This window comes from Podarcis melisellensis (assembly GCF_964234715.1).
Source record: "Podarcis melisellensis genome assembly, chromosome: 3".
NCBI classification, from domain to species: Eukaryota; Metazoa; Chordata; class Lepidosauria; order Squamata; family Lacertidae; genus Podarcis; species Podarcis melisellensis.
The window spans coordinates 39,997,768-40,021,360 of record NC_138530.1 but is presented as its reverse complement, the minus strand read 5'-3'; the positions used below and the strand labels follow the sequence as shown (position 1 = coordinate 40,021,360).

At 42.3% G+C, this 23,593-nt stretch overlaps 1 protein-coding gene across 9 annotated transcripts in view; it reads left to right on the top strand.

Moving 5' to 3' along the window:
• BIRC6 (baculoviral IAP repeat containing 6) overlaps positions 1–23,593 on the top strand; it is a 140,963-nt gene that overhangs the window by 64,045 nt on the left and 53,325 nt on the right. For all 9 annotated transcript variants that reach the window (XM_081905331.1, XM_081905329.1, XM_081905327.1 and 6 more), the window contains 14 exons: positions 1,343–1,476; positions 1,907–2,034; positions 3,136–3,698; positions 4,388–4,563; positions 6,273–6,369; positions 7,306–7,500; positions 11,444–11,644; positions 13,343–13,622; positions 16,115–16,371; positions 16,711–16,819; positions 17,665–17,886; positions 18,392–19,172; positions 21,057–21,200; positions 22,553–22,682. In XM_081905331.1, the coding sequence (XP_081761457.1) occupies positions 1,343–1,476; positions 1,907–2,034; positions 3,136–3,698; positions 4,388–4,563; positions 6,273–6,369; positions 7,306–7,500; positions 11,444–11,644; positions 13,343–13,622; positions 16,115–16,371; positions 16,711–16,819; positions 17,665–17,886; positions 18,392–19,172; positions 21,057–21,200; positions 22,553–22,682 (3,417 nt within the window). The remainder of the gene's footprint in view (positions 1–1,342; positions 1,477–1,906; positions 2,035–3,135; positions 3,699–4,387; positions 4,564–6,272; positions 6,370–7,305; positions 7,501–11,443; positions 11,645–13,342; positions 13,623–16,114; positions 16,372–16,710; positions 16,820–17,664; positions 17,887–18,391; positions 19,173–21,056; positions 21,201–22,552; positions 22,683–23,593) is intronic.

Sequence of the window (23,593 nt, the reverse complement as noted above, 5' to 3'; positions counted from 1 at the left end):
TTTCCTCCTTAATTGCATTTGTTGTTCCTCCTGGGACCAGCTTGGCTATATGTGGCAACAGAGCTGCAGCTTCATCTTCTTTGCTGATGGACCTTTCTTTGGCTCTGAAAGTTGTAGAGGTTGTCTTGCAGGCAGGATCTGTGCCCAGGAGTGAACAGGGAAGTGATATGGGTCCAGTAGCTCCTTGGCAAGAGTCTTTGACTGCATGCGTGAGAGCCACTGCCTTCACCAGAACAGCCAAAAGTACACAGCCTTAGCAGTCTTCTAAAAGTAGAAGAACGCAATCCATAGTATCACCCCTTGGCATTTAGAAACTGCCAGATAGCACCTTGGGCTCAAAACTAGGGAAGTCCAAGTTAATTTAGGTTAATAGGAAATGTATTAACTAGGGGCTACTGCTCCTGTTTGCTTTGGTTGCCATTCCATTCACCCCTTGCCAACGCTGCCTACCTTCGTACCATGGCCAGCCCCCCCCCCCCGAGCTCCCTTCAGCTCCTACCCCCTCACTGCTTCCTTTAACCCACCCCAATTCTTCCATTGCAGCTTACCAACCAAAACCGCCACCCCATTGTCAATCTCCACCCCCTCACAGTTCGCTCAAAACTCCCCCCCCTCACAGCCCACCCCCAATCCCAAGATCCCCCAGTCACTGCTGCCACTGGTGATGAGGAGGGGAATGAAGATGTGGAAGTATTTCTGCCCTTCACAGCTCTTGTGCCATGGCCGGAAGAAAGTGTGCATTTTTAAATGCACTTTTCCTTCTGTAAGTAAGGGGCAGACAAAGGGGAGACTGGAAGGGCATGGGAAGGCGTGTCTTGGCCACTTGCCTGCCCCTCTTCCTCCGTTGCCTACTCCCTTGCACCCTGTCTCCCAATCCAACCAGCAACAGAGGGAGAGCAGGAAGGTTTGCAAAGCCACACTGCTGATTTACCCACCTGCCTGCCTTTGGTTACCTCCTTCTTGCTCCCACTTCCTCACTTGGCTGCCTGAGGCATCTGCCTGCAGTTCTGTAGTCACCCTACAGCTTGTATCAGTGGCCATGCAAACTGCAGCCCAACAGCATTTTTCCTTACAAAAATAGAGTATAAAAGAGAAACGAAATGCAAATTTATTAAGCAAAAGCTCAAAATAAAGGATGAAACAGGAAAGGTTGAAACACTCACAGGTTCAGTAACATGAGCTATAACAAACTCTTAACAGTTTTTGGGTAAACATTTCCACAGAAACCTTAACTAAACCTTTGTCTGGTGCCATAAGACGATACAGAGCCCGGCCTTTTCTGTACTGGATGAAACAGTATAGCTATTTGGGAATTTTACTTTTTAAAAACTTTGTCTTACAGCTGGTCCCAGCAGTGCCATTACATCTCAGGAAAGTACTGCCCAACTGTTGGTGTCAGATTCCAACCTCATTCATGTTTTAGTGAAGTTTCTTTCGGGAACCAACCCTCATGGAACAAATCAACATAGTCCACAGGTATTATTTTTATTTGCTGTAAACAAATATTGGAGGCATTCAGCTCACCTAAGGATGGTGAAAAGCTTGTGTGTGATTCCTGTTGCACTTCTAAAGCCTATGTTAAAATATTCTCTACTTGTCTGTTTCTTACTCATAATGACTGTGTACCAGCTTTGCCAATAGTATAAAACTATTTACTGCCTTCCACCATGTACATGTGAATCTTAAGAAGGAGTTAGCATGTGCAGGGTTCCAGCTCTCAAGGACTGCCTATGGACATTTGGCAGATCCCCCCCCCCCCCACTTCAAGCCTTGCCTCATTTCTGATTGAGCTTGTAAGACTCTTTATCCAGCCATCTATAATGACAAGGGCTTGGGAACTGTTTCAGAAAATGCCATTCTTCAGAACATAATCAAAATACCTTTTTAAATCTTTCCCTCCTCCTAGGTTGGTCCAACAGCTACTCAAGCTATGCAAGAATTTCTTACTCGTTTACAAGTGCACCTTTCTTCAACATGCCCTCAGATGTTCAGTGAATTTTTATTAAAATTAATACATATTCTTTCAACGGAGAGGTAAACTTTTGATTATTATAAATACTTTTATTTAAGGCAAACAAACAAAAAAAAATTCCTTCCAGTAGCACCTTAAAGACCAACTAAGTTAGTTCTTGGTATGAGCTTTCGTGTGCATGCACACTTCTTCAGATACACTGAAACAGAAGTTTCCAGACCCTTCTATATAGTGAGAAGGTGGGGAGGGGTATTACTCAGAAGGGTGGTGGGAATGGGTGATTGGCAGATAGCTGTGATGAGCCTGTTGACGACTCTTAACGACTGCAATAGGTCTTACAGGAAAAAGCAAGGGGTGAGAAGGTGAAAAATGGCTTTGTCATGTATAATGAGATAAGAATCCAATGTCTTTGTTCAGACCAGGTCTCTCCATGGTTTTAAGTTTGGTGATAAGTTGCAATTCAGCAGCTTCTCTTTCCAGTCTATTTAAGTCTATTTTAAGTTTATTTAAGTTTCAAAGTTGGGTTGAAATTAAAGGAGTGAAGGTCGAGGGGGAAATTGGATTCCCCATCCCCACCCCATTGTCCCAATTTTTCCTGCCCCCCCCCATTTTTCCCAGGTTTTTTCCGTGCCTTCACATCTCTAGTTGAAATCTAAATTTATAAAAAGAAACAAGATAACTTTTTACTGTCTAGTTTTCAGCATTTCACAGAATTGTAGACTTGGAAGGGACTATGCTCTTCCTTTTTACTTCTTATTACAATAATATCACACCTTGCCTCCAATGAGGTCTACCTTTTGAGGTAGGTTAGGTTGAAAGATGGTGACATGGCTTCAAGATTACCCAGGAAGCTTCATGCCTAGTTAGGATTTGGACCCTGGTCTCCCACTCTCAACCACTGTTACTGGCCCTAGAAAGAGAGAGCAGAATGAACTGCATGTGATCAGGAGTTGCACTTAACTATTTTTATCTATGTAAAAATGTATACCCTACCTTCTAATCTCTAGAAAGATTCTGAAGTAATAAAACAATACAACCATAGAAATTGGAAAAGCAAAAGGGAAGAGCGGGCAACCATTTGTTACATGCACAATTTCAATGCGTATAAATTGTTGGTTTTCATGAGCGAAAATAATCCTAATTTGAATTTCCTTCCCTTCTAGGGGTGCTTTCCAGGCTGGCCAGGGGCCTCTGGATGCACAAGTGAAGCTTCTGGAATTTACCCTTGAGCAGAATTTTGAAGTTGTCTCAGTGAGCACCATTTCTGCTGTTATTGAATCCATCACATTTCTTGTGCACCATTACATTACGTGTGCTGACAAAGTTATGTCTCGCAGTGGGTCCGACAGTTCAGTGGGTGCTAGAGCATGTTTTGGAGGGCTTTTTGCTAATATCATCCGGCCAGGGGATGCCAAAGCAGTCTGTGGAGAGATGACGAGGGATCAGCTCATGTTCGATTTGCTCAAGCTGGTCAACATCCTAGTGCAGCTGCCACTTTCAAGCAACAGAGAATATAGCGCTCGGGCTCAAATGGCCAGCAGCACTACGGACAGCGTTTCCGATGAAGAAAAGGTTTCAGGTGGAAAAGATAGCAATGGAAACAGTGGCAGTACTCAAGGCTCAACAGCATATGTGGCTGACCTAGTCTTAGCTAACCAGCAGATTATGAGCCAGATTCTTTCTGCTCTGGGCCAGTGTAACAGCAGTGCTATGGCAATGATAATTGGTAGGTATTTTAATAGTGAATGTACTTATTTTTATATCTGGCTTGTTTGCTAAAAAGCTTAAAGCAGTTGTCTACACTCAGTTCTTAGACAGTTTCCCATGCTAGCATATTATAGGGCCAGATCCTGCTTGTATTTGTAGAGCCTAGTGGCTCTGGGCTTTTAATTTAAAGGCTTTAATTTAATTTGATTTGTTTGATTTAATTTGCAATATTTTAACACAGCACGGAGTGGCCTATATTAAAATTATTGTATCCTAAATCCGTATCTGGTACATGAGCACTCAACATGAGTACTTGGGCCCTTAAATCCCAGTGTTAAACTCACCTCATCAATTTCTCAGTGCATCATCCTTCTGTCAGTCACTTAATTTTTCAGAATTAAATTTAGTCTCCTAATTTGGGGGGAGTGTAAACCCTAAATATATCTCCAGATAAAGCCAAATAACTCCTTTCTTGCTTTCAAAAACACCCAAAGTCTGAACAGAATTACATGATTTGTTAATACTATGCTGTCAGAGGGTTATTTATATGATATGCACTTCTTGGGCAATAGATTTTACAGTATATATTCTATTTGCAATAGTTAAAAGGGCACCCAAGATTAAGTGGGGGCAAAGCTTATCTTCAGTGTTTAGCAAGGGTTGTTTTATTACCCTCAAGCTGACAGGAATATATTTAATTGCTCCTAGGTGCAAGTGGTTTACATCTTACAAAACACGAGAATTTTCACGGTGGATTGGATGCCATTTCGGTTGGAGATGGATTGTTTACCATACTAACAACACTCAGTAAAAAAGCCACTACGGTGCAGGTGATGCTTCAGCCAATTCTTACCTACATGGCCTGTGGGTATATGGGGAGACAAGTAAGTGTTTCAAATATTACTTTGCAATTGTGTTGAATGGGCCTGATCCTGTCCCTGCCTAAGGCATTTGGAAACTCTGTATATACAACTGCACAATAGCATATTGTCATCGCACATGCTCTGAGTGTCAAAAGTTCCAGGTTCAATCCCCAACACTTGCTTCCAGTCATTGTAGACAATACTGAGTTAGATGGCCTGAGTTTCTTTTGCATTTCCTATGCAAGGTTGTTGACAACTGAATCCAGGCTCCTGAGCGTGGTGCTTGTGGAGCCCTTCCCTCCTGTGGCATACAGTGTGTGATCCTGTGCAGCAGGCTGTGTTGCCAACTAATAATTCTCCTTCCATGTCCTGAAGAGCACCAGATTGAGGCCGATTTAGATGGAGACAAATGTGTCTTCTTCATAACTTTTGTGTGGACTCAGGATGCTTCTACCAGAACAGCTTTGAACATGCTGCAGAATGTAGTTTCCAATGGCTACAAAGTGAGCAAATGCAATCCTTGGATGTGTGAGTAGTAGTTCTAGTAGAGATAGGGAAGCACTGATAATTCTTTAAGCAAGCTCTGGTGAAATGGGATATTATATATATATTTTTGTTTCCCTCTCCATGTTCATTGACTTAATTCTTTTACACTGTGCTGCATAAAGCCATTTCAAGCTCTGTGGAGGGAATTCCCTATCTAATCTTAATGCACCAGAGGAAGCAGAAGAAGACCTACAACTAATAGCAGTTTATTAGTAGTGTGGTGCTGTATTGTAAAAAGTGTTTTTGGATGACTCGCTGGCTCTCTACTGCTCATGTGCATGACTGAGCATCATATTGAGAGTGCCAAGGAATTTTCTCCAAAACCTGAAACAGATTGATTGGTCTATGACCATTTTAGGCTTTTTGCCTTCTGTGCAACATGTGGCAGGACTAGATCTACCTGAATAATCTAAAGCCGTTTTGCAAGCACCTTTTATCTGCTTGTGATGCACTGGAGTCCATATTACGTAATTTGATCTGTTGGGGATATGGGTTGATGGATTCTTCTACTTTTAATGGCCTGTTTACAGCTGGGTTTTTCTTACGTTAGCTCATGCCAGTTTTAGTAGTATTTGGTTCTGTTTTAACATTGTTTTTAAATTTCCTTATGATTTCTTTAAAAAAATAATATTTATTTGCTGCGCATCTGACTGGGTTCCCCCAGAAGTGGCGTAATCAGTAAAAGTAAAACTATCTAAATATTTGGATGACTGATTAGCTTGGCTAATCTGTCAGCTGATAGTGATTTTTTGAATCTCTATTAATCTTTGTGATTAAAAATGGAGAACTCCCTAAATCCTGGATCAACATTAACTAGTTTTTGGATTTGCTTTTGGTTTTATTAAATAATTTTATTTCATTAGTAGATTTTTTTACGTGCTTTTTTAAGGTCAATACAGGTATTATTAGATTTCTTTGTTTTACTGCTGCTGCAGTGCTAGTCAACTAATTGGTCGTAATTTTCTCATCTCATTAGTATATTGATCAGGCATTACAATTGAATATTCCATCATCTATTGCTTAATGTTTGGTTTGAAAAAAGTGGACGGCATGCATTGTTCCCTTTTAGTATGAAGAAATAAACTATAAAAGTCTGATCATTTGGAAGCAATTTCTGTAAAAAAAAATCAAAATAGTATAATCATGTTTATTTAAAACTATATGATTTTTTGCATTTCCACCAGGGTTCTCTTGCCACTTGCCAGTTGTCTGAGCCACTACTGTGGTTCATCTTAAGAGTGCTGGATACCAGCGAGGCACTGAAAGCATTTCATGATATGGGTGAGTCTTTTCCCTGGGAAAATCTGTCTAGAAGAATACTAAGGTTGGGATAAAAACAGCCTAGTGTGTGAGAATCTTCACTCTCTCTCCCCTCCCTCTCTCAGTCTGTGGAACTCTACAGAGTAACATATGGTGTTGAAGAGGTTCCCTGGCCATCAGGAGTTACGTTTGGGGGTGCGGTTCAAGAGACTGCTGTGGCACCTGTGTTGGTCCCAGTATACATACATGGTTCTATGCATGGCTGTTTGGAATCTGACTTACACCTGATTTTACACTTTACATATCAATACAAATTACATACATGGAATCTGATTTTACATATCAATATTGGCCTACAACTATGTGTAAACCACTGAGCCTCTTGGGCTTGCTGATCAGAAGGTCGGCGGTTCGCTTACCTGCGACGTAGTGAGCTCCTGTTGCTCTTTCCCAGCTGCTGCCGACCTTGCAGTTCGAAAGCATGCCAGTGCAGGTAGATAAATAGGTACCGCTGCAGTGGGAAGGTAAACGGTGTTTCCGTGCACTCTGGCAATCATCACAGTCCTCCGTGCGCCAGTGACGGTTTAGTCATGCTGGCCACATGACCTGGAAAACTGTCTGTGGACAAATGCCGGCTCCCTTGGCCTGAAAGCAAGATGAGCGCCGCAACCCCAGAGTCGCCTTTGACTGGACTTAACCGTCCAGAGGTCCTTTATTTTACTTTACTTCACTTTGTGTGTGCACCACAATTTCTTAATTTCTAAGTTCTCAGTGAAACAGTAGTATGGGTAATTGCAATTGGAATTGTGTTTGAACTCCATCAATGACAACCAGTTAGAGGACCAAATTTGCAGTGTTGTGTCTTGCTTGTTTAAAAAGAGGGACTTGGGTTTTTGTTGTTGTTGTTTGCTTCATGCCAATTGCTGTAACATTCATTAACTTTCTGTTTCATTATAGGAGGAGTTCAGCTTATTTGCAATAACATGGTGACAAGTACCAGAGCCATAGTAAACACAGCAAGAAGCATGGTTTCAACTATTATGAAATTTCTAGACTCAGGCCCTAGCAAGGCAACGGATAGTAGTTTGAAAGCAAGAGTTCTAGCTTCTGAACCTGATAACGCAGAAGGAATCCACAACTTTGCACCATTGGGTATGTTATGTGCCATTTTAAGACTGCCATGTTGAAGCCCCCTGAGTTTTTCAGTGACATTGCAGATGCTATAGTAATAACAACCTCCTCTGTTTCTGATTCAAGTGTTCATGTGCTCCTTCAAATGTAGCCAAAATAGCACCATCCCCACACAAGGGGCAGGTATCAACAGATAACAGTACAAAAAAACTTCAGACTGAAAAAAAGCTGGGTCAGGGAAGAACCCAAACAATCCATTGGGATCGTGGGATGTTAGTTAACTAAGAGGGGGGAAAGCTACAATCCAGGCAGTAGGGAGAAAGCCCCTTTCCAACGATTGGCTGGAAAAGGCAGGTAAAGGCAGGGACATATAGATATAAAAGCATATAATAATAATAATAATAAATAATAATATTTTTATTTATTTATACCCTGCCCTCCCCAGCCAAGGCCGGGCTCATAGCGGCTTACAAGCAATAATAAAAACAAGATGAATGATTACAACTTAAAAACAAAAATAAAATACAACATTAAAATAATGGAACATTAAAATATTAAAATGTAGCCTCATCGCAGGAGGAGAAGGAAAAGAAAAAAGAAAGAGAGGGAGGGAGGGAGGGAATCAAATTGTCTCCAAGCCAAAGGCCAGGCGGGACAACTGTCTTACAGGCCCTGCGGAAAGAAATCAGATCCTGTAGGGTCCTGGTCTCTTGAAGCAGAGCATTCTACCAGGCCAAAGCCAGAGTTGAAAAGGCCCTGGCTCTGGTTGAAGCCAATCTAACTTCCTTAGGGCCTGGGACCACTAGGGTGTTGTTATTTATGGACCTTGAGGCTCTCCGTGGGGCATACCAGGAGAGGCGGTCCCGTAGGTACGAGGGTCCTAGGCCGTGAAGGGCTTTAAAGGTCAAAAGCAGCACCTTAAATCTGACCCTGAACTCCACCGGGAGCCAGTGTAGCTTGAAAAGCACTGGGTGAATATGCTCCCATGGCAGAGACCCCGTGAGGAGCCTCGCTGCAGCATTCTGTACCCACTGGAGTTTCTGGGACAGCTTCAAGGGCAGCCCCGCGTAGAGCGAATTACAGTAGTCAAGCCTGGAGATGACCGTCACATGGATCACTGTGGCCAGGTCGGGGCTGGAAAGGTAAGGGACCAACTGCTTGATGCGGCGAAGGTGGAAAAATGTCGCCTTGGCTGCTGCTGTAACTTGCGCCTCCATGGAAAGGGAGGCATCAAGGATTACACCCAAACTCTTAACGGAAGGCAGTGGCACTAATTGGGCCCCCGCAAGAGAAGGGAGTTGGTCCCTCATCCCCATGCCATCCTGACCTAGCCATAGGACCTCTGTCTTTGAAGGATTTAGTTTCAATCGGCTCCCACGAAACCATCCAGTTACAGCTTCCAAGCATCTGGTCAGTGTGGTTGGGGCCGAGTCGGTGTGGCCATCCATCAGCAGATAGAGCTGAGTGTCATCAGCATATTGGTGACAGCCCAGCCCAGCCCAAAGCTCCGGATAATCTGGGCAAGGGGGCGCATAAAGATGTTAAAAAGCATCGGGGAGAGAATTGCGCCCTGCGGCACTCCACACACAAGGAGTGGCGCGACGACATTTCCCTCCCTAGTGCCACCCTCTGTCCCCGACCAGAGATAAAAGAGCACAACCAGTTACGGGCTATACCCTGTATCCCCACGTCTGCGAGGCGGTGGTCCAGAAGATCATGATCGACCATTTCAAAGGCTGCTGACAAATCTAAAAGGATCAGCAGTCCTGACCCGCCTTGATCCAGTTGTCTATGAAGATCATCTGTTAGGGCAACCAGAGCCGTCTCCGTCCCAAAACCAGGACGGAAACCGGCCTGAAATGGATCTAATGCCGATGTTTCCTCCAGAAACCTACCAAGCTGTTCAGCAACCGCTCTCTCAATTACCTTACCCAGGTATGGAAGATTTGAAACTGGGCAGTAATTGGATAGGTCTAAAGGATCTGATGAAGTTTTCTTTAAGAGTGGACACACCACTACTTCCTTCAGTTCCCCTGGGAATGTCCCCGTGTCAAGGGACAAATTGATAATTTCAACCAGGGGGGTCCGCGCAACATCTGGACACTCCCTAATCAGCCAAGACGGGCACGGATCAAGGAGGCAGGTGGTGGGCCTACCAACTTGGAGGAATCTATCCACATCAGTAGGGAATATCCGATAGAAATGGTCCAACACTGGACCTGAAGTCAGTCGAGGGGCCTCCAGTTCAGTCACTGTATCTAAATTGGCAGGGAGGTCACGGCGGAGCAACAGGACTTTCTCCGCAAAAAAGCTTGTGAATGCCTCACAGCTGTGGGTCGAATTTGTGTTTAAATTTGGTTGTCCTCCTAAGGACGTTATTGACCTAATTATTCTAAAAAGTTGTGCTGGGCGAGAGCTAGCGGATGCAATGGAAGCTGCAAAGTAAGATTTCTTAGCAGCTTTCATAGCCATCTCATAGGCTTTCATAAGCGTCCTATAAGATGTTCTGGAGGCTCCGTCATGAGTCCGTCGCCATACTCGCTCTAGCCGTCTGAGATCCCGCTTCATTTTCCGGAGCTCCTCAGTAAACCAAGGGGCCCGGTTTCGACGGGGTCGCAGAGGGTGCTTAGGCGTGATCTCATCAATGGCTGCCAAGAGCCGGTTATTCCAGTCCTCAACAAGGTCATCTAATGAGTCGCCAGGAGGAGCAGGGTTCCGCAAGGCTTGTCGGAATCTATCAGGATCCATCAGTTTTCATGGACAAGCCCAAATAGGTTCGCCACCCGAGCCAGGGAGGAGCGGGAAGTCAATCTTGGCTTTCAGAGCATAGTGATCAGACCATGGCACTTCCACAGCAGGGAGCATGATCACATCTATGCCAGCCCCAAAGATCAGATCCAGCGTGTGGCCTGCTTGATGAGTGGGGCCCAAATATAGAGAATCATCTCATTTTTTCTGGATAAGTCATTTCTTAGTTCACAGTGAAGCTATATATAAATGTCCCTGTGGGTGCAGAAGTGAGAGCTCTCCTGAGAACTCTGTGGAGAAATCTTAAGATTTTATTGTAGCTGGAATCAGGCACAACAGGGTCCACCCATCCTAGAAGAAGAAGAAGAAGAAGAAAAATCCCAAAGCATATAATAGAATATGAGTTGGAAAATACCCCAACAGTCATTTAGTCAACTCCATGCAATGCAGGAATCTCAATTACAGCATCCCTGATAGATGGTCTTCCAGCCTCTGCTTAAAAACCTCTGAGAAAGGAGAGATGAATGAGCACATCCAGTGGAAAACCTGTTCAGGGAATGAGGTGGAGAGGAGAGGGACAGTAGGAAATGGGGCTGCTGGAGGCTTGCTCAGTGGCTATGGAATGCTGGCTGACGGTTGGGGAGAGAAAACCAAGGGGAAGATAACTGAAATGTTATGGGCTGATCACTGCACATTGCCGCATTTTGTTTTAAGTATTTTACTAGTAAATACAATATGCATATGGTTAATCAGGTGTAGAAGGTGGTATATTCTGAATCCCCAGCTGATTCAAATAGTAAAAAAAATATTCCATATAATAGTGACTGAAATTAAAATTACTTATAAAAATATTATGTATAAGACCATTCATGAGAGTGCAGGCTTTCCATGTTTCTTGTATCGTCTGCTTTTGGTTTGAAATAGTATAAGATTTTGGTCTGCTTTTTCCTTGGGGGGGGGGGCGTGTTTCTGTAGCTTGTGTAAGATAAATTCCCAGTTCTTTATAACTCTGTCATGTGAGTACCATCCCCGGACTAGATTTGGGTTACTTTGTCCCGTCCGTATATTTGAGGGCTTTGTTTGAAGGAAACTCGGAGCGTTGTAGTTAGCCTCAAATAGTTTTAGATAACCTCAATACGCAAGCTTGACACTTGTATGTTTCTGTCATCTCTCATTTTGAAATCATTCACACATTCGTGCCATTCGTTTGTTAAAGGTTCAATCACATCAAGCAGTCCTACAGCCCAGCCTGCCGAAGTGTTGCTACAAGCGACTCCACCCCACAGAAGAGCTCGGTCTGCTGCCTGGTCTTACATCTTTTTGCCTGAGGAAGCTTGGTGCGACCTTACAATTCATCTTCCAGCTGCAGTGTTGTTAAAAGAAATACACATTCAGCCTCATCTTGCATCTCTTGCAAGTAAGTATATTTTGAGAACACAATTTATCTTGTAGGATAAAGGGGGTGTTTTTAATTAAATATTTAATTATCAATTATTTCAGTAAATAAGAATGCTGTCCACAAAGGCAATATTCACATGAGTCAAAACAGTTCACATCTTGGTTTAATAAATTTGTGTTGGCTGTATAGCTACAGTTTGTGTTTTATAGAATCTTGAATCCAATATAGAATTCCTTGTTTTTGAAGCTATTTGTCTAGATTTGAGAAAAGGCTAGTTGGCAAATATATCTGATACAATCACTTTGCTCTCTCTGTCCAATACTGTAGCATATTGCTTTTTATAATTTTTAATATCAGTCTGCATCTCAGTCTCCCTTTCCTTTCCCTCCACTAACCAATTATTCAGCATATCACACAGGCCTTAACTTTGTTGGTACAAAGCTTCATGCTAAGGGGGTACAATGTGCATAAGACCTCAATGAATGAATGCAGCAGTTGCAAAGAAAATGGCAAGTCGCATGTTGTACCAACTAGATGATCTTTTTGATACACTAGTTACCTTTGCAGTTTGGCTAAGACCTGTGCTGTAGTTTACTATAGAATGCTTGTGCCTTGTAGAAATGTTTTATTTAATGGGTGACTTGCTACCATTTGTTAAGCAGGATTGTTAAATGACATAAGAAAAGCCTTCCTGCATCAGACCAAAGGCCTGTCTCACCCAGCATCCTGCTTCCCACAGTGGGCAGCCAGATGCCCATGTAACGCCGACAAGCAGGACTTGTTGCTTGGCACGGGTATTCAGAGACATAGTTCCTCTGAACCTGGAGGTAGCATATAGCACTTAACCCTTGATGCACAAATCTATGGACTGCGGATAAGGCTATTTCCCATTAAAAGCCATATAAATGGATAAATGGCAGTGAACTCCATAGATGTGCCATGAGAAGAAGTACTTGCTTCCATATGTTCTGACTATCCCACCAATCAGCTTTACTAGATAACATTGGACCATAGTCCTTTTGGTCTTCTTAGTCTTGGTGGTAGCTTTCCTGATCTGCAGTATACATTCTAGCTGAGCATCTGTTGACTGTAGTTTTGAATAATCCTCATGCTTTCTGAAGAGATTTGGCTTATTTATTTATTTATTTGACTTCTTGGTTTTTCGTTCCATCATTTTCGCTAGCCCACTTCTTTTTTGTACTTCATTTCTTTTGACGTTGGACTCCCTTGACAATTGCCCACTTAACCATTTGTTGAATTTGATAGCACTGTCGTCCCTGTTTCCAATCAGTTCAACACTAATGTTCACTTATGCTTGTGGAGATGATCTTAAAATCAGTATTCTTGCTCCACCTAGTGGTAACAGGCAAAAATCACAGCCTAGTACCACTGGGTGGAGCAAGAATGCCCATTTTATTTTTTAATAAAGAATGCCCATTTTAAAACAATCTCCTACATGCATTAAGAAATCTCTTTTACAGGTAAGAATCAAATGGTCTCTTTTGCACCAGGTCCTGGGTGCCACTTCTTATTAAGTCCAGGGTTGCCTCTCTTCTGGTTATTTGACCAACTATTTAGGTAGTGCTAGTGTGTGCAGCATACATTGTTTTACATGTTGAATAATTTTACTTAACATTTAAAAGTAATGAACTTGATGCCTTCAAATTTATAACACAAATCTAAGTAACTGTATGGTTTGCCTGCCTGTCTCTACAGCATGTCCTTCGTCAGTATCTGTTGAAATTAGTGCAGATGGGGTGAACATGTTACCTTTGTCTACGCCTGTTATCACAAGTGGTCTTACGTACATAAAAATACAGCTTGTAAAAGCTGAAGTTGCCTCCGCCGTTTGTCTTCGCCTTCACCGCCCACGAGATGCTAGTACGTTGGGACTATCTCAGATTAAATTACTTGGGCTCACTGCCTTTGGTAACACTTCATCTGCAACCGTCAACAATCCATTCCTCCCTTCTGAAGACCAGGTATCCAAAACAAGGTATGTATAATAACAACAACTTGTTTGTACCCTGCACATCTTCCAGCATATATAAAAACTTAAGCAAACGTTAAACCTTTAAAAAGCTTCCCTATACAGGGATGCCATCAGATGTTTCCTAAATGTTATATAATTACTCACCTCTTTAACATCTGATGGGAGGGCATTCCACAGGGTAGGTGCCACTACCGAGAAGGCCCTCTGTATGGCCGTATCCTTGCGTTTCCTCCGTTATGCGCCAGGTTATGAGATGTCAGCAATGTTGTAGGCCAGAAACACATAGAAGCTACTTTCCGCTGCTTTGCAACTCCATAGGTATCAATTGTGTTTTTCTTCGTTGCATTAAAACACCAACCTCTGCAAAATAATTTATGTAATATCTGTGCATATATATGTTTAAAATCAATTTCCTATTCAAAAAAGCAAAGCCACTGCCTAGCACAGTCCTAAGAGGGAAACTGCATATGCATGGAAAATGCAGCAGGAAGCCCCAAGACAGTGGTAGGGAACACAAGGCCTCAGCTTTTGTTCTGTGGTGCGGTTTGTCCCCAACCACACCCACCTGTCCATTACTTGACATTGTGTGACCATTGGGCCAAACCCAAAAGGAAGGATTGGGAGTACACTCTAGGGAGCACACTCTAAAATGCTTGACTTAAGTATTAAGAGTATTGAATTAAGAGAGCCAGTGTGGTGTAGTGGTTAAGAGCGGTAGATTCGTAATCTGGGGGACCGGGTTCGCGTCTTCGCTCCCCCACATGCAGCTGCTGGGTGACCTTGGGCCAGTCACACTTCTCTGAAGTCTCTCAGCCCCACTCACCTCACAGAGTGTTTATTGTGGGGGAGTAAGGGAAAGGAGAATGTTAGCCGCTTTGAGACTCCTTCAGGTAGTGATAAAGCGGGATATCAAATCCAAACTCCCCCTTCTCCTCCTCCTTCAGTAGGTTTTTAAAAACAAACAACAACAAAAGCAAAAATTGAACCCGGGGAGACTTAATCCCAAAGTGAAATAAAAAGGATCAGACTATAAAGTTGCCACAATCCTATCAGGGTACATTTATGTGGATGTCAACACCGTCCCAAGAAGCTTTACTAATTGAATAAACTTGCTCAGGGTATACAACCTCAGTAATGGAAATCCTGTTCATGCTTTTAACCTGCAGGGGTGGAATGAATTGCTTTGGCTTCTTTGTCACCCTCCCCCCCAATCTGACTGCAAGTCTAGTGACTTCTGGTGGTTGGGTAAAGGAAGAACAAATCAGCTGGATTTTACAGTATAGGTGCATGCGCTCTCTCTCTCTCTCTCTCTCTCTCTCTCTCTCTCTCTCTCTCTCACACACACACACACACACACACACACACACACGAGTATGTGAGAGAAGAGAGGAAGGAAATGAAAGTTTATATATGCACAAAAGAAAGAAAAAGCCCCTCCCCCTTTTGGGCATCTTTGGGGGGGGCAGAGGGAGGTAGGACACAGGCGTGTAGACAAATCCCAGCTGTGCTGTGGCATTGGGAAAGAAGGGGGAAAGGAAACTGCCATGGGGTTGGGGCAAAGAGCAGATCCCACAGGACTTTTTCAGCTGAACTTGGACATATCCCCTTCACTGCCTAAGTGAAGGGAGAACAGCTGCCACCCTTCCATCCTCAAGAAGGATGGAGAGGCCCTCACCTTAAGTGCCCTGAGCCCGCCAGGTGGCTTCATTACCCCAGCACATCTGTTGAAGTGGCTCCATTACCATGCTGCCAGTGCAGCAGCAGGACCTCTTTGCCCACCCAGTGCATTACATTGGGGTACTGGAGCAGGGAGGGTGGCCAACAGGCCCATTGCCCCCTCAGAGCATCTGGGCCACAGGCCACTGCCTCTCCTGGGGCCCTTCTGGTGCCAGGCCTGAGAGCATGGAACAGTTCATCAAGAGGTTCAGTACTATCTGTTGTAGACTGAATCGTAACAAATCTTTTTTTAAAAAATTGCAGTGACTGTCAAAGAGTCTGCTTTTTGTAGACCTTGTCCAAAAAAGATTGTTCTATTGGGAGCTCAGACTTCTGGGTAAAACAGTGACCTCATGAGAAAGCAGTTTCTTTGTCTGCTTATTTCCAATACTCTCATTACTTGCACCTGTCTGTTACCTTGTCTGTACCACTGTTTCGAGGCCAAAGATGACCTTACAGTTTTCCACAGGGATCCTTCCATAAACATAGCATGTCCGGCAGATTCTAAGCTTAGAACCCAAAGCATTTTATCTTGCCATTTAAAAAAGTTGTTGCTATTCTCATTGTTTAAAAGAACATGATCAATCTGGGATAAAGTACTTTTCATTTTTCTCTTTTGGTCTGTTATTGGCTTACATGGATTTAGTATGCTTTTTTGAATCCATGTTGTCATTTTCTGCATTGCAAAGCTTCTCCACTGTTAGCACTGAAGTTGAAAGTACCCTTCCTTCCATTTTTAAGCTGGTTTTAATTAAGTTTTGGTTTTTTTGCTTTCCCAGCATTGGATGGTTAAGGTTGTTGCACCATTGCCTCACTCACATAAGTGATTTAGAAGGAATGATGGCAAGTGCCGCGGCACCCACTGCCAACCTCTTGCAGACGTGTGCTGCTCTACTGATGTCTCCATACTGTGGCATGCATTCTCCAAACATTGAGGCAGTGCTTGTAAAAATTGGACTTCAGTCTACCAGAATAGGCCTGAAACTGATAGACATTCTTTTAAGAAACTGTTCTGCATCAGGGAGTGATCCTACAGGTAAGAATGTGGCTGTTTCCTTTTTTAATAATCTGGTTACTTGATAAAGAGTCTTACAGCCTTTCCTTGTTTAGAGAAATGAATAACTGTATCAGAATAATGAAAAGCATTTAGTTTAGTAGTTTAAAAATAAGTGATTTTAAAGTTCTCAACAGTGTAAGATAATTTGTTAAGTTGTCCAGCTACCTTTCTTTGTATCAATGATTATTATACTACTATTGTTAAGATAAAAGTTTAAGGTTTGTTTTATTATTCAATCCATTAAACAACACTTTGTTAGCTAGTGAATCACATGTTCCTCAAGACATTAACAAATCTATTTTTCTTTTATGTGAGAAGATTTGAATAGCCCCTTGCTTTTTGGGAGATTAAATGGCCTGTCATCTGACTCTACCATTGACATCCTCTATCAGCTTGGGACTACTCAGGACCCTGGAACAAAAGATAGGTAAACAATGTGCATTGTCTCTAATACACACAAGCACACACACACACAAAATGTGGGGATCATGGATTGCAGAGATTATTACAGTGATGCCCTCAAAGGGACCACAAATGCAGATCTGGGTAATCTGGACATTACTAGTTTGTATGCATGTCAGTGGAGACTGGTAAAAGGTGTTTGGAAGTAGGGGCAGTGCTAGCAGCCTGATGTTTTCCTTGTGTATGGGATAAAGCATACAACTAAATTCCACAACACTAGTATTGTATATACACGCCGTAGAGGGACATAAGTGTGTAAATCTTTGAGAGTCCAAGGTAGCCAACCAACAGAAGCCAAAGCAAGCTGCCTTTTAGATGTGTGTGAGGTTGCAATTGCTTTTTTCAGACTTAAGCCATTCCTGGACTCCTTTTCCCCTTGCACAGGCTTCTGTTTATAGTTTGAGGGGAAGTGAAATGGCCATACAAGACAGAATATTTGATATTTGCAAATACTTCCCTTGTTAATGCTATAAGTCAAGCCATTGACAAATTATTTGCAGTTAATTTAGGCACATCTACCTTAGAAAAATGCCTATGCTAATGACTTGCAGTTGCCATGTCTGTTAATCAGACCCCCTGGGAAAATACTGAATTGTCAGTGTCACCTGAAATTTGTTAAAATACTGCCCATTTGATCTTAGACTGACATGTTGGAATTATTTTTAGTTTGTCTGCTGGTTGATATTCAGTATGCACACCTACCATTCATTTCATTTTCTCTCTATTCCATAGCACATTATTCCTTGTACCTTGAGCCTGTGTAATGTGTGACTAAGTTTAACCTTGAAATTATGTGTGTCCATTTTCTAGAATTCAAGCCCTATTGAAGTGGGTCAGTGATTCGGCAAGAGTAGCTGCTATGAAAAAAAGTGGCCGAATTAACTATATCTGTCCAAACAGCTCTACAAGAGAGTATGGTCTTCTGATGCCATCTCCTTCCCATTTGCACTGTGTAGCAGCAATTTTATGGCACAGCTATGAATTGCTTGTAGAGTACGACTTGCCAGCATTGCTGAACAGAGAGCTCTTTGAGTAAGTAGCCTAACTAAACACCTGCGCTATCTCCAAACTATATTTCTTTCTAAAACCTTTAAGCCTTAGTCCTACAGAGCAATAGTGAGCCACATTATTTTTTTTGTGCTTAAGAAACCAGTGCATGGTTATATACTACTAACATGATGCAAGACTTTCTTCTTCAAAAATAGATTCTACAAAGGAAATCAGATCTACTGACTATCACTTTTCACCTTCCTTCTTTTTGTATGAGATGTTTTAAGTGACTTTGACAGCTCATTTCATACATTTCTTGTATTGGAAGTTTTAAATTGGGGATGGGGAACAGTTTTAGTTGGTGAGCTATATATAAGGCTCATCATTCTGGACTATTGGCCATGCTGCTGGGGCCGATGGGAGTTAGAGACCGACAATATCTGCTTCTGTCTGCCACATTGAACAGGGTGATATTTAGGATTCTTTTTTGTTAACTAGGAGAATTGAGTGCGTGTTATGTTCTAATTACTTTCCCCTTCTTCCTTAGGTCTCTCTTTAATTGGTCCATGTCTCTTCCCTGCAATATGGTTTTGAAGAAAGCTGTTGACAGTCTGCTTTGTTCAATGTGCCACATTCACCCAAACTATTTTTCCTTACTCATGGGCTGGATGGGTATTACTCCTCCCCCTGTGCAGTTGCAACACAGACTGTCTATGACAGATGACAGCAAAAAGCAGGACCTTAGTTCATCTTTAACAGATGACTCTAAAAATGCACAAGCACCTCTTGCACTAACAGAGTCTCACCTGGCCACCCTCGCTGCCTCGTCTCAGTCTCCTGAAGCTATTAAACAGCTGTTGGACTCAGGTTTGCCCTCTCTTCTTGTAAGAAGCCTTGCGAGTTTCTGCTTTAACCATACCTCTGCCTTCGACTGCAACACTCAGTCAACGGACAGTTCCCAAGACAGGCTCAGAAGACACCACGTCCCGCAGCACTTTAACAAGATGCCCATCACAGCCGACTTAGTTGCTCCTGTTCTCAGGTTTTTGACAGAAGTTGGAAACAGCAACCTTATGAAGGACTGGCTGGGCGGCTCTGAAGTCAACCCACTGTGGACAGCACTTTTGTTTCTCCTTTGCCATTCTGGTGCTACATCTGGTGGACATGGTGGGGTGACTCAGCAGACTAGTGCTAGGTCAACTTTACTTTCTTCAGCTTCTGGAACAGGACTGACGACTCAGCAAAGGACCGCAGTTGAAAATGCCACAGTTGCATTCTTCTTGCAGTGCATCTCTTGCCATCCTAATAACCAGAGGTTGATGGCTCAGGTAATAAACAAATTCACATGCTGAGTAGTTGATATTTATTAAAAGATCAGTTTAGCTGGATTTGAAGGACTGGCTGAGTATGTGGGGGCTGAGACTTCCCTTGGGGATCCAGACCTCCTTTTGTGTTTTGCCTATGATAAGAGCAGAGTCTTTAGGGTGTGTTGCAGAACAGACTAGATTCCTTTTCAAAATAAAGCTACTGGATTTGTTGGGGTTTATATGCCATTGCTGTTGGATAATGTGTGATGCTGCCCCCATCAAAAATCTGCAACTCTTTCAAGCCACAACCCCAGAAAAAGTTAAAACATAGCCATTGATGTAATGTTCAGACATTATAATCATCATGCCAAGGGTTGCTGTAATAGATGACTATAACATGGAAGTCTCTTGCAATATGGATTCCCCCCAGCACACAGAGCTTCCATGATAGCAGCAATTTCTGATGCCATTGCGGAGATCTGTTTGTTATTACATGCAAGTGAGGAAATACCTCCTTTTGCTTGGTGAGTGCGGTCAATGCATGACCTGACACCCAGTCTTTTATTTGGTGGCCCCCACAGTTTGGAATAATAATAATAATAATAATTTATTATTTATACCCCGCCCATCTGGCTGAGTTTCCCCAGCCACTCTGGGCGGCTCCCAATCAGTATTAAAAACTGATCATTTCACTTCAGAGATTCACTGGCATTCTGAAGGTGATGCAATGCATTCCTGATTAGGCAGACACTGGAACGGATTTTAATGTTTAAACTTTATTCTAATTATAGGGGGGGTCATTCTTGCATTTTGTAACCTGCCCACAACTTTGACAATACAAATGTTATTTTCTTCGTTATCCTACTTGCTTCACTATTAGCCAAATGGTTAAGGGTCCATTTGACAATGTTTCCTGTGAGCCATTCTTTATAGGTGATATCAGGTGGTGGAGAAGGATGATTCCTCATCATCTTCTCTGCCAGTACCCCCCTTTTTCCTGATATACATCAAAAGAAGATGCAGACCGGAGGGGAATGGTTTGCAAAGTTGAAGTGTGCCTCATAATTGTCTCACTGCACCACTTGCAGGGCACACAACTTTTTTTTTTGTCTGGCTGTTTGCTGTCTTGTACAAAATTTGGAATGCAATCCAGAGTCGTCATCTAGGGCTTGCTTCATTTTGCACAGTATACCAGCCAGGCAAGAAGAAGCATGAATAATATCATATTGGTCTTTTAAGTCCAGTGGGCTGAGGATGTGAAATGAAGAGAGTGCATTCTTTGGGGCTCTCTGACTCATTCCGACTTGGAACACTCTGCTCACTCCCTTCCATGCACTCTTGAGTCAAGGATGAATGACTATGGACTCTGGGGCAGCAGATGATGCCCCTCCATGGCCGCCAGTTGTTAAACCCCATATTAAGGCATGCATGTAAATTCGTACCTTGGAAGTTGAACGGAATCTGTTCTAGAAGTCTTCGACTTCCAAAATGTTTGGAAACCAAAGCGCAGCTTCTGATTGGCTGCAGGAACCTCCTGCAGCCAATCAGAAGCTATGGAAGCCCTGTTAGACATTTGGGTTCCAAAAGAATGTTTTCAAACCAGAACAATCACTTCCAGGTTTGCGGCGTTCGGGAGCCCAAACGTCTGAGTTCCAGGGCGCTGGGGATCCAAGGTACGACTGTACAAATAAATTGGTTCTTGGTCTTTGTAACATAAAAACCTGTTTGCTGCCCCCACGTGTTTCATTTTAATACTTAGTGTCATTTTGGCAGCTGTAGAAGCACTGTGAGCTTTAAGACAAATAGAGGGGAAAGTTGTTTCGCCAGTTAATAAGAGCACAAGTATTGTTCACATGTTCTGATATTCTAATAAACAAACAAATGATTCCTCCCCTTCCTTCTTAGGTTCTCTGTGAACTCTTCCACTCCTCTCCTCAAAGAAGCAACCTCCCAACATCAGGAAATATTTCAGGATTCATTAGAAGGCTGTTTTTGCAGTTGATGCTAGAGGATGAAAAAGTCACAATGTTCCTTCAGTCACCTTGTCCAGTAAGTTACTTCTCTCAGCGCCCCCACCTAGGACTGGAACAATCTGTATGTAACTAGATATTGGAGGGTTTTTTTAATGATTTGATATCACACCCCCAACGGTGGGAGTTGGTGTCAAAACTTGTGCAGTGTTTTTCCAGCCCCAAAGACATAGAGACAGTGATGCACTTAAAAAATAATAATAATATCTTTTTATAATAGTAGGTTGATGTTGATTATAGTGAAAATAACCCTGGGATGATTTTCTTCTTTTAAGTCTGGTGTATTGCATGCATTTAAGCTTTTTGCTTTATTAGAAATTCTGTGCTATAAGCGTTTTTAACAGAAGCACTGGTTATTTTTAAAAAATTAGTGGGAAGTAATTTGAAAACCTTACTACTATGTGTCTGCATATGTGTCAGTTACCAAGAATGATTCATAGGCCTACAGCAGAAGGTGTTTGAATATTTGAAAGAAACACTACAAGGGGACTCTTGGTTACCCAGCTCCTCATGAGGCCAAAATGCTAATGTCTTTTAACATTAGCTGGAGCACAGTTACTGATTAAATCCATTCTGTTTTAATTACTTGACCTACTTGGCCCAGTGGCTACTGTGAGGCCATCCTTCTAGCTTGTTTCCTTTTCAGTGGGCAGATCCTGATGCCGCCTTCTCACTTTCAGATAAACAGTCCTTCAACTGTAGCACAAAAATGGAAGTATATGTTGGAAGTATATGTTCAAAATAAAGTATTTGAATAATATCACAGTGAAAATTATTTTGTAGTTGACAGCGGAAAAAACTTTTCTAAGCTGTTAAAATCACCCTGAATCTCACATCCTATAAAGCATTAGTACGGTCATAGGTTAAATGTTCTTCAGGTTGAGCGTTTTCAGGTTACGCTCCGCGGCGACCCAGAAGTAATGGAGCGCTTTACTTCTGGGTTTCGCCGCTCGTGCATGCGCAGACACTCAAAATGACATCATGCGTGGAAGCGGCAAATCGCGGCATGCGCAGACGTGGGTTGCGTTTGCTTCAGGATGCGAACAGGGCTCCAGAACGGATCCCGTTTGCATCCAGAGGTACCACTGTATTGCAATAAAAGCTATTTTAGGTGGCAGTCAGCTAATATTTACTTGGAATAGACCCATAGACCCATTGAAATGGATGGCTCTAACTTTGTCATATTTTTAATTCCAATGGGTCTACTCTAAGAAACCTTACTTGAGTGCCACCCTATATCGCTGACAGCGAGAAATGTTTATGTATAGCATCTTGAAACTAGTAATAGTAATATTTAATATTTATAGTAATAGTAATATTTATGTTTTATTTCTAAATGCTTGATATAATTTTATGTTTTCTATCTTCTAGTTGTATAAAGGTAGAATTAATGCAACCAGCCATGTAATTCAGCATCCAATGTATGGGGCAGGACACAAGTTCCGCACTCTTCTTTTACCAGTCTCAACAACACTGGCAGAGGTTCTTGATCGAGTGTCAGGCAAGTGCTTATTATTCTTGATTTTTTTAATGTCCTTTTTGTTTTATTTAATGAAAGTTTAGACCCTAGATATCAACCATACCAATGAAAGTAAGTTTCATACACTTTACTTACTACCTGTTAGATCTTTTATACTCGACCCTTTCTCCAGTCCAAAGCACAGGGGGATTTCATATCAGAAATAATTAAAACAGCCATCTAAAATAAGTGAACGTAAAATTGTTAGGTTACATTAACACACAACTGAGCAGCAGCAAAAATGCCAATCAACTCTCCTGGGATGAAACAAATTACAAACCAAAAGCCTGAGTAAACAAAAACATTTTGATTTGATATTTAACTATATATGTAGGGGCAGAAAATGAATATAGTTGATGGGGTTGAAACATTGTCTAAACGTATGCCCCATGTTGGGCAAAAGTTTCCTGCATTTCAGGGGGGTTGGAGCAGATGGCCCTTGCGGTCCCTTCCAACTCTACCATTCTATGATTCAACTAATGCGTCTGTTAGCGAAAGCCCTATGCAAGGACTTCCACTGGCAGAACAGAGCTGTCCCCCTTGTGCTGCCCTGCAACCCCTAAAAAAACCTGGAACAGCACTTGGGGGAGAAGTGAGATAATTCAATCTGGCAAGCTCAAATGCTTACCCTAGCATGATGTTGAATTCCTTATTTTTTATTTTTAAAATTATATTCCATTTTTCACCATGTAGGTCTCAACGTGGCTTACAACAATAAAGCGTACAGTATACAAACTGTAGTAAAACTTTCAATTGAAATCCTCAGTGATTTACAATCTTTTTTAAAATTAAAATGTAAAACATCTGAGATGCATTCAGGGAGGAAATACCTTAGGCTGCAATGCTATACCCATTTATTTGGGAGCAGACCTCCAGTGATGATGATTGATGTT